Genomic DNA, 11558 nt, shown 5'->3' with positions numbered 1-11558 from the left:
TTCTACAGATTCTAGCTAGAAACATGTGTATCAATTCTGTACAAATAATTCTTGGCAAAATTGAATGTTCCCGTCCAAGAAAATTATTTCCTTGAGCTTGAGACTTCCAGCATCCTACCCAAGCACCTCGATATCCTTCTACTGAAAACAATAGATAATTTTAAGAAACTAAACCTGCACAAAGAAAATTGCGCCCATGAAGTGGAGACTCGTCCGAACGAGAGCTTCGACGGAAATTCGAGATCAGCCACAAAAGCATAAATTATAATCAGGCTCGATTACGCGGAATGGTTGTGATTCCCGACGGAACGTGATGAGACGGCGACCGATTCGATTTGCGTGGCCCACGCCTACGCATCAAAGGGGCCGGCATCGTGGTCCACGCCAAAGGATTACGTGAATACCCGTGCGAGTCTTTTTCTCGGGCGATAAATCCAGCTGGTAATTCATGGAGGGTCGCGATTCACGTGAAATCCAATGCGTAGATCGCATTCACGCGTACATGTGCACGTCGCGTGCAAGGGGGAGCGATAGAAAAGACGAAAGGCGAGGGAGAATGAGGAGCGAAATGTCCTGCTCCTTGGTTTGCGCGACACGTGACCCCGTGGCCTGCGGCCCGAGCAAAACGTGTTATTTAGAGGAGGCTGGAATTGAATTTGAACCATGGTCCGCCGAGAGCTGGTCGTTGGCCAGGTACTCGAAGGGATTTTCTAGTTCAGGGATGAATTAACACGGTAAGCATGACAGAAGGCGATGCTTAAATATTCGAGACTAGAAAACGAGGAATCGATAGTCGAGAAATGGGTGAGAGGACTTTTCATTAACCCTTTGGCCTACAACGACGAGTGAGACTCGTGTTAAGAAATTTGAGCCATAAACAATAAGCACGAATCTAACTCGTGGTACTTCGTTCGGTCTTCCTACGTGTAGGTCAAGGAGTAAAGGAAATAAAAAAAATTAATTCCAAAGGTGAGGTGACAATGAAAATAAATTTGGATAGGATCTGTGAATTAAAATTAAATTCTACGACAAATGTTAAACTATTAAACCTTCAACAATCTCGAGACACAAAATTAAGACGCCCAACGTGTTACATCGAATCTCAATTGATCACTAGCGACCCGACGATTCAATTATACCTATTCTGATAGACTTCGTGAAGCAAGTTACCCCTCCCCGGTGCCCTAACAGCGGTAAGGTGCAACTTTCCATGCGCGACCTAACGAATTTACGAACATCCTGGACTACCACTATCTTTTCTTCCCCCGACATGTACCGCATCCACGGTCGCAGACACAAATACGAACATTTCGCTGTCGACACGCCACGGGCATGTTTTCTCAGCTGGTGCCCTAACTCTCGATCTCGACGATCCTCCTTCCCTCGTCTTCCATGCCACGGCAGATCCTGGTGGATCCTTTCAAGACACGGTCGGCTACCCACAAAGGATCTGCCCTTTCATACGCACGTTATTATACTCTTTACAGAATATCGTTCCACCTTCTCCCTTTGGAACGAGAGGGAAGAAGAAGGTGAAAAAAAAGAAGGACTCGGGTCTGCGAGATCGGCGTGTTGGTGTTATATGGTGTTATACGAATATATATATGTGTACGCCCACGCATTGTGAGTCGAGGCTTGAAGGCAGGGTGGACGTTTCGACGAAAGCCTCGAGATTTTCTCGTTTAATTTGTTGTTATAGCTGCTTGAGACGCGGATCGGGCCATTCGTTCGACCGTACCGATCCTCAAACATTCATTATGTTTTCTCGTAACACGTCCACCACCTACGCAGCCAGCCCTGTCACAAGCGTTTCGGCTCCCGCGAGCGGAATTGCGGCTTTTCCGCGGTTCCCGTGTTTGCTCTGCACTCGCGGCAAGATCCGCACTCGTCCCACGTATCCAGTTAACCGTCTCTATTAATCGAGGGAAGACGGGGATGGCTCGGCAGCCATTGTGTGCCGAGTGTACCAAACCCGAGAACGGCTTTGGGATGGAGCGTTCGGGATAATTAGTATTGTAGCAATATTGTATGGCTCGTGGAACTCTTTCATCGTTTTGTGTTATTGTTAAAAATACCTGCGTTGGTAGAAAGATGTAGTCTTGGCTTCGATTCGATTGAAATTTGCTGGAATAATTTGCAGATTGTAGATTAGAATAGCTTCGGTAGTTTAAGAGTTTAGTATTGATAGTCTCGGCTTCGATTTGATTGAAATTTAATGGAATATTTTGCAGATTGTAGATTAGAATAGCTTCGGTAGTTTAAGAGTTTAGTATTGATAGTCTCGGCTTCGATTTGATTGAAATTTAATGGAATATTTTCCAAATTGTAGATTAGAATACGAGTAACGTCAGCAGTTTAGAAATTTAATATAGATAGTCTTGGCTTCAATATGATTGAAATTTGATCCAATATTTAGCAGATTGTAGATTTGAATACGAGTAGCTTCAAGTACTTTAGAAGTTCGATATTGATAGTTTTGACTTGAAATTGATTAAAATTTCATGCAATATTTTGGAGATTATACCTTAGAATACAAGAATAAGTACTACACATTCAAAAATTACTGAAGTATAATAACATACTTTTGACGTCATTCTATAGCAGAGGATTCTAAATTATCGTAGATCGTTTTGAGAACTGATGAAATCGTTGAAACGCGAATCGATGGAGAATTCTTTAACGTGAGTTTGAAAAGTCCAATTTGGTAAATTATCTAATCCTCTGTGAGGGCACTCGAGACCCAGCAACCCGAATAAATATGAGGCAACGTGGTCGTCGGGAAAACGCAATTTGCACACAGGGAACCCAATTGAGCAGCTGATCGCGTCTCTTTCAACGATTGCGTCACGGATTGGATCTGATGCGATTAGGAGATGGTATTATTGCGGTCCATTAGCGATTGTTTGTAAGAGGGAGCAAGTCAATCTTCGTAGTTCGATGAGTTGTAAGGAATGCACCTCAGGTTCAACTTGGAAAACTTAGTGGAGCGTTCACTTACCTAGACGGATCTCTTCTGTCTGATTTGGCACATTTTCCTCCCCTACTGGCGAGAACACGCTCTTGGCTTTTCAATAAGGGCTGCCTTTGGCAGGATTCGACGTGCCATCGCCCTTGGCAAAAATTCCTGGCGAAACAATGCGGTTCGATCGAAATAATTTCTCGATTAGTATCTGTTAGTATCTTCCCAGACGATCCGTGAAGGTGGTTAAAAAGACGTTGCGAGCTTCTCTGGAAGGGAACACGGGACCCATGCACTCCAGCAGGAGTGAATTTCTGTCTTTCACAGCAATTTTGAAATCCTCTTCGGAAATGCTCCCGTCGCGGTCCACGTCGAGTTTCTTAATCAGCAAATCTATCATATCCTGCAACACACGTGATTTTTATTGAAGTATACCATTGTAATTCTACACGTTATACCTTAACTGCTTCGTCGGGGTTTTCATTATTTTGCAGTTTGATTAGACAACCGTGCATTATTAGAAATATATGCTCCTTCTTTAATGTGTTGGTCTTCATGTTATCGTACACCTGAGAATTCGAAATTTCAATCATATCGGTTCCATATAATATCGAAGTCACGTTCATGCAAAATTTCAGTCAGAATAATGAAATAAAATTGTAATTTCATTAAAAGAATTGAAAGTTCGCGAGAAAATCATAATTCACTTGATAAGCGAAGTGTATCTGCTCATCCATGCTCCCACGAATTAATACCGAAAGTCCTTCGATCCAATCATCAAGGTGTACCTACGATCGTTGCTCCGTATTAATTATTTACCAATAAGCAACTTCCTTTCGAACATTCCGTTACCTGCAAAGCGTGACGTTTATCGAACGCAGTGAATACTCTGTCGATCAATAAATGGCGAATATTCTCCGTTAAGTCTAGGCCTGGTTGGAAGATATCACGAAGTATGGATCTGCTTATAGGTCCAAAAGTTTGTACGCATTTCCGATGAATTATCGCCAGCGCTATAGAAAACGAGTCGACTTAATATCCGCTAAAAGTTCGCAGTATAAAGATATAACCTTCAACTTCTCTGACGTTGAAATGAGTGTTGCGTGCCAGTCGTTTGAACTTTTCAGCGTTCTTCGTTCTGAAGACGATTTCTTGGAGCGTGTTGTTTAGCATATCAACTGGCTGTGCGGGAGGCATCTTGTCTGATTATATTGACACTTGTAAATTTTGATCAAAAAATAAAATTTTCTTTCGAATGGTCACGCTAGACCTCCATTTTCAACGATCGATCGTTTGATGTTCAAATTTCGTGCACTCTTGTAAATGCAGTCGGTTTCGTAAATAACCCTCCATGTTTATTAAAAAAGTTTGTCTAAATTAGTCACTAGAATCATACTCTACAGTAGCAGACTCGTCTATGTATACATCGCTCATAAATGTTATTTGAGATTAATACAGTGTGCATATAATATACATTCTGGCTGAAATATTTAAAACAGGAAGCTGTCATCATCGGCCCATTAGCTCAGTTGGTCAGAGCGTCGTGCTAATAACGCGAAGGTCGCGGGTTCGATCCCCTCATGGGCCACATTAATTTTTTTAAATTTTTGTTTCAACATTCGACAATAGATCCATGAAAGGATACAGTCGATCAAAGTTTAGCCACAGTTTACCTTTCTATTCATTGATACTAGACGTAGATTTCGAAGCTTCGAATACTCCCATATATCGGAACAGAAACAACTAGACTTTCACCACTTTAAGCAACTCGTACCTATACTTTCCAGAATGAAAAAATATTTTCTTTAAAATCGAAACAATGGATCGCATTCTAAGAAGCCTCGCACGCTCCGAGCGTGCATTACATCCTCCAAGGAGTGGTCTCTAACATATGATCAATAACCCGCGTTTCACTCGTCATTATTATTATTATTTGACGTTAAAATTCACAGTCACCGTATCTGACAGTGATAAACCAACGATCGCGCCAGCGTTTCGCGATAACGGCTCCTGGGAAGACGTTCCGTGCGAAAACGGGTCAATCCGATCTTTCACCTCTGGGAAAGTTCACGCAAGCGAAGCAATCGCGGGGAAGATTATCATAAAAGTGTGCCCCGCGGGTTACGAGGAGTCTCGCATGGAAATAAAGCTTCCGCGAAACGGTCGTCGTCGAGGATGACGATAAAAAGACGGCCAGCTTCGAAAAATGAAATTCGGTTCGACAACCGACGAACGGCTCACGAATTCGTTTCACGGGAGTCGCCAATAAAGTCCCGCCTAAGTATATCTAATGACATCATTTGGACGGGGGAGCGTAATAAACAGGCACAGAGTCGCGGGGATTTCGTCGAGAATGTAAAAACGGAGCAACGGATTAAGGAGCGCGAGAAACTGTAAGTGCGGGTCCTTGGTCACGCGGAAGGGTACCCAAAAGGACGCGTTCCAAAGGAATTTCGCTTGGGACACAAATCCTTCGGGGCATAAAAAGGTAGAGATTCCTCGTGCGAGGACCAGGGTAAATAATTAATGAATTAACACGTTGACTGCTGGACTAAAACTCGTGAACATTTCTCAAAGTTCAAATTTCATCTCGAATTTCGTCTCTCAAGAAGACTAGATAATTTCATATTTATCGTGGTATTTAAATTTTGAACTTATTAAATTCACAAATCCTGTTGAAATTTATTGGATCGTCCAGAAAAGGGACATTTTAAGGAAAATTCAGGGACACATTTGAATTTTGGTGTACAATCAGTGTAAGAATTCGTACAGCAACCAATTTAAAATAAATGCTTCCTGTACGAATGCTTATTATACTAACTGTACATTTATTGAATTACTTTTTCATTTTTGCGCCAAAATTCGACATAAACTTTCCAGACAAACCACTATTTTCGTCATCGTCTCACGCTTGGAATTAATATCTTTAATTCGATTACTGAAAAGTACCCATATTTCAGTCACCCATTTCTACCTGACACGGCGACCCACGTGTCAATGGATTAGTACTCACACGAGCTTCTCTACTCCTTGGGAATATAAGCTCAAGATTACCCACACCGAGGGAACAGTTTCTACATTAATGGCGAAGCGTTTCAATGATCACCAGCCCGACCCCTGTCGCAGTTAAGCACTCAATCAAGGCCCCAACTGGCCGAGCGAAACAATACCCACTCGGCCAAATGAAATCTCAGATTCCGCGACACAGGTGGGTGGGCGTATTCGCGAGATAATATGCATTCGAATCGGGGATCGGGAAGACGGACGGAGAACAACGCGAGAGGTACCTCCCTTTTGGTTCCTGTAATCACGAGCTCATTAGTCCTCGGCAGCGAATGAATTACCGGCGTTCCCGAGGAAGTCGGGCTGGCGAATGCATTGTTTCGGAGACGTCTGCGAAGGCAACACGGTTTGGCGAAAGGCGTTACAACGGTCACGGGGAACCGTCAAGGGTGGAGAGGGAGCCGAGAAGGTAGAATGGAATTCCTCGTCTCTTCTCAGGCTTGAAAACCGAACGACCGTAATCTTGGGCTATCTAACGTTGTAAACGTAGCGAGGTGATGATTTGCGACCTCCCTGCAGCGAACGTGGCTGCAGGGAGGAAAGAAGGAACGCCAGGGCCCTTTGGACTCCTTAGATTCAATTTCGCGGGGCGTCAGCGACTGACGCGACGTCCGCCCACCTTCTGCGGGACGTTGATGTACGATACGGTGTGCACCGGGCCCGGGACGTACGCGTGAAAGTTCGACGATTTGCGTGTGGATTGTTTTTTGAACCGCAGAGAACGCCGGAAAGTGATGTATTGTTTTTCGTTTTTTCTTCGTACAGTCCGAGGCGTGTTGTTTGCAGAGAGTTAAGCGCGACCACGGGGATGGAAACAGATTGCCACTTTGGCACGGAGCTGCTAGTACAGCGATACTTCGGATTCGTTATGTCGGATGTAATTGAATCTGTCGAGGTGAATGTTATGCGCGGGACAGGTGATGGGCCAAAGTGAGATTTAGTAGTGCAGATGGGGAGAACATTTGAGGCGAGCCTGTGTGGATATTACCGGGGACCTTTTTGCAAGGTTACCGATAGCGTGAATCGCTCTCGGGGAAGGCTGTATCGTCAGATCCAACGAAATCAATTTGCCCTGACGAGGCCGTTTCTCCCTTTATGAATACGAGAAACGGAGAGGAGCTTGAAAGTTTGATCGAGGAGACGAGACGTGGTGCTGAGAAAGGTTGACGGCCACGAGACACCGTGCTTGAGTTGTACTATGCGTTTTGTTTTATTTGCACGTCCTTTTGCGGTATCGACGTTCGACCAAGTTTAAGCAATTTATATTCGCGATTCATATTCGCGATTCTTGATGAAGGGCGAGCGACTTTTGAGAAGAGTTCTTAACTTTAACAAACTATAGAAGCATTTATTATTGTTATCATTGTGAGATTCAACAATATGGCAAGACAGATAATGTTTGATAGAAATGGCATTTAAGAAACGAAAATACAATCAGTTCCATAAATATTCGTACCCTCATTATTTAGAGAACGAGGTATACTAATATACCTTATTATTTCCTACATATATAACATATATACATATATACATATATATACACCTATAAGCTTATTCATACACATACATATAATGGAAAATTAATTTGGTAATATCAAAACTATTATTTAATTTAGCCAAACTTCTTCAATCGACATAGAGAGTACGATTATCTATGGGACTGACTGTATACTAATCAAAAGGCGAAAAAATTCCCACAAAATAAACCGTCAGATCTATATCTAACTTTCGTGTACCTTCCACAAACCCAATAAAAGCCACACAAATCACAAAGTGAACGCTCGACGCAGCAACGCACAACGGACCTGATTGGGTCCAGCAATTTTGCCTCTGCGATACATCAGCGATTCTAAAGACGGGCCGCGCAAGATAACCTTCTTCGATGAGTGAATTTTAACTGTGGATTGCTACACGTAGCAACTTGCATAAAATTTCGCCCGACGAAGATGCGTTAAAAACAAATAAAGCATCTCTCCATGGAACCTCGATCCTCGTGTTCAGCTGCGCCCGTTCAAACCCTACCGGAACGATCATTAACAGGGCGCAGATTAATTAGAATTTCAAATCGTCATCGCTCGCGCTCCCATAAACAATACCGAGGCTCGCGGGCCTCCTTAGCCCTCTGGTGAACGCTAATATTCGAAATCGAACACGCGCATAATCAGGACCGTGACAAGGCAGGAAAGGGGCACCGTGGCAGAAACATTCGTTGAAAATATTAGCAGTGGATTGAAACGGTAATAAATCATTGGCTTATTGAATTAATTCTAGTATTTCCGAAGAACGAATGACTCGAGACTACTTTGGTAGCAAACAAAAATCTATCCTACCGATAATAACCATTTGCCAGTTGGCCTGGAGCAGAGATACTTAGCCGCGTTCCTGTATTAGAACTTGGTATATCTCAGAATCCACAGCGTGTGGCAAGTGGTCCATCATAAATTCGAGCTCCTATCGCCGGCTGGGATCATATTTATCTAACAAATAATTATTCCCGATAATCTGGCGTTGTGATGCATGCCTCGGCAAACAGAGATCAAAGATACGGCGGCCGACATCACCGTGGGCCTTTGTTTAACGTTTAAACCGAGCCGAAAGGCACCAGTCAACAATTTTCGCTTTATTTACGACGTGGTGGTGCCGCGGACCAGGTCCGACGCGTGTGGGTTGCGTGGGTGTTGATGCAAGGGTTGAGCGCCTATTACCATCGTTGCCTTAGGGGGGTGGACTACCCCGATGGCTGGCGCAATCAAATTTTAGAGTTATTGCCGTGCGACTGCACGTGTTCCTGTTCGTGGGGTCCCGAAGGAGCGTGATTCCAAACGTCGTTCGCTCACCGAGCCTCGGCGATTTTCCGTTTGGGTGTGAACGGCTATGAATTTATGTGACGTTAAGGTGTTCTTGTCTCGGCCTCTTATAAGCCGAAACGAAGTTTCTCAGAGAAGCGTTCGCGAAGCTTGCTCGCCAACTTTAGGGATTAAGAAAGTTTCGCCAGGGGAGAGTCCAGAAATTTGTTCCTGGGGGGACTTTACGAGATCGACGTCTTCGTTGATCTTGTTTAACCTGGATTTTCAATGCGAACAACTGTTATCGGTGACAGTTGAAGTGACCGGTGTTATTGGTCAGTTTGGTAAACGTGGGTCTTACGTACACGTGAGTGGGATGCATACGCAATATACACATACGATTTTAAACAAACGACTTTCGCCGAAATCATTGTATTCGCACCTCGAGCGAGTTATATCCAAAAGCTTTTTACCAATTGAATGAAGAGTATGTTTAGTCTTCGTCAACTGCGATCTAGTGGCGAATTATACAATTCCGAAGCAGTCCTTTGTTATCAAAATTTCAGTGAATCGATAAATGAAGGTGTCTGTTTAGCCTGAATGGGGAGTTTTATCAATTTGAAACAATTACGCAGTAATAAAATGAGGAATGACGCGTCTAGAAGAAATTTAGAAATATGGAACGGATGAGGTTTTATCACAACTATAAACATCTGAGGTGAATTGAAAGAACTGATCACCTTTCCTCGGTGACAAGTGTTATTCCTGTCGAAAAAAAATGAAAATTAAACAACGATTTCCTCTATGCAGGAGGAGATTGATTAATTACCCCAGGAAGTGAGCCATAGAATGTTTCCTTAGGCGTTCTAAAAAAAAAGCAGACCTGTAGCGGGTGTTATATTCATCAGGGGAAATTCACCCTTCTTAATGACTCACACTTTGCCCGGAAAACGGGAAATGATTGATGATCATCGAACTTTAATTGTAAAAATCTAGTTGTTACAGCTGTTCCTGTTTTCACAATTGCTGCGCATCCTACGTTCTCGGCCGACGTGGAATCCATCACTTTCAACACGCCATATTTTATAGACCGTAAGGGAAGCTGTCTAGGGTTTACGTTAAATTTTAAAGTTTTTTTAGAATTAAACACGATTCGGTTAGAGCGCGTCCAATTCGAGGCTAGTTACGTTCGAATGCGAGAAAGAATCTATTTTGCGATATATCGAGTTGGCTCGAACGTGGGCTGAGATTGGTTGGCCCCAACCGAGAGATGGCACCCCCTTTTGCTGCTCCCAGCGGGGTGTATTCTGGCCAGCGAAGCGTCTCCTAACAGGATTACTATGACGCGATTGTATACGCGTCAAGGAAATAGAGCGGCATTGTGGATCCTCGACGACTCAGATTGGATGGTGGCCAGACTGAAAATTAGGAATGCGGCCCTTTCAGACCTGTATGTTAAATAATTCTTATGCCGTCGTTTGTCGGGGGACATCTGCTCCCCGTGCGCCGCACGAGATGTAGATTACGTAACTGTGTAAAGAATATTTCCTAAGCGGATCCATTGTCCATCGTACATGTGTCTTAAAAAGGGAATAATCAGTTGCGACTTCTTAACGAAACACTTGCTCACAATTCTTGTCGATCTTTGTGTTTGGAAAATCTGATTCCTCCCTTTAGAATTTTAAGCAGGGATAAAATTTTGATTTAGACAATAAAATATGGAGCTAGAAATCGCAAGTGGAATTATAAGATCAAATTTCGAGAGCCTTTGAATTTTTAATTTTTATTTCTCGCCTCTCTCACTCAGCAATTCTGTAATGAACAGGCTGAACTTCCACTATTCACGAAATCTATAAATGTGAGAGCCTAGAAGGGAGTGCACGAAGCTTTCAAATGGGAAGGTGTGGAGTTATGACTTGCTCTGTAGAAATCGCAAGTGGAATTATAAAATGAAAGCCTTTGAATTTTTAATTTTATTTCTCGCCTCTCCCACTCAGGAATTCTTGGATGAACAGTGTGAAGATCCACTATTCACGAAATCTATAAATGTGAGAGCCTAAAGGGGAGTGCACGAAGCACACCTAGGGCGCTTTAAGAGATCCTGGAATAATTTCCTCATTTTTCTCCTTGACTTAGGCAATCTATTCTTTCGATTCGGAGTCGACCCTTTCCGGTGCACGACGACAGTCGATGCCACCGCGACGAGACAAGCCTTGCATTTCAACGCCCACCACCGCTTAAGAAACACGGTTGGTTGAGTCGCGCGGAGGGACGTAGTGATAAATCCGACGTGATTTTTCAGTCTTACCGCGCGTTGATAGGGGATGATAGCTGCGGGACGCACGTGTGAACGAATGTGCCAGAAGATGCCAGACATCGACCACCCCATTTGTTGCGATCAATCCGACGTCATTCACCGGGAAGGGTTGGAGACGTTTTTGAGATATAAATACACCCGGAAATTGCCAGTCGTTTATCCGCGTACTCGACACGTCGTTTCAACCATGTCTCGTTAATGGGAGCGGTTTGTCGAACACCTTTGACACAGATAGGGAAGAAGAAGAGAAGAATATTTCTGAAAATAAAAATTCCAGGTCTCATCACCGTTCGAATCGACGATAAAAATATCGAGAATGAAGAAACTCGAGTTACTCGAGGAACAACAGGTGAGCATTTTTATTAAAAGTAAATCAATTCGGTAAATGAAGATACCGTTTTTCATCCCACTCTAATTTCGTTTTAATTCTAGC

The 11558-nt window shown here is 43.3% G+C and overlaps 1 protein-coding gene and 1 non-coding gene across 2 annotated transcripts in view; one reads left to right on the top strand and one right to left on the bottom strand.

Moving 5' to 3' along the window:
* Positions 1 to 4156, bottom strand: part of LOC128893080 (calaxin-like) — a 33194-nt gene extending 29038 nt beyond the window's left edge. The window contains exons 1-5 of the mRNA XM_054153850.1: positions 4030 to 4156; positions 3812 to 3972; positions 3667 to 3747; positions 3418 to 3528; positions 2999 to 3362 (exon numbers count right to left, since the gene is read on the bottom strand). Of these exons, the coding sequence (XP_054009825.1) occupies positions 3174 to 3362; positions 3418 to 3528; positions 3667 to 3747; positions 3812 to 3972; positions 4030 to 4156 (669 nt within the window). The 3' untranslated portion in view covers positions 2999 to 3173. The remainder of the gene's footprint in view (positions 1 to 2998; positions 3363 to 3417; positions 3529 to 3666; positions 3748 to 3811; positions 3973 to 4029) is intronic.
* A 317-nt stretch (positions 4157 to 4473) lies between these two features.
* Positions 4474 to 4547, top strand: Trnai-aau (transfer RNA isoleucine (anticodon AAU)). The gene has a single exon. It is a non-coding gene; the product is annotated as a tRNA-Ile (tRNA).
* The last annotated feature ends 7011 nt before the right edge of the window (positions 4548 to 11558 follow it).

Source organism: Hylaeus anthracinus, unplaced genomic scaffold, assembly GCF_026225885.1.
Source record: "Hylaeus anthracinus isolate JK02 unplaced genomic scaffold, UHH_iyHylAnth1.0_haploid 2, whole genome shotgun sequence".
Classification (NCBI taxonomy): domain Eukaryota; kingdom Metazoa; phylum Arthropoda; class Insecta; order Hymenoptera; family Colletidae; genus Hylaeus; species Hylaeus anthracinus.
The sequence above is the reverse complement of the archived record's forward strand: the minus strand, read 5'-3'. Positions and strand labels throughout refer to the sequence as shown.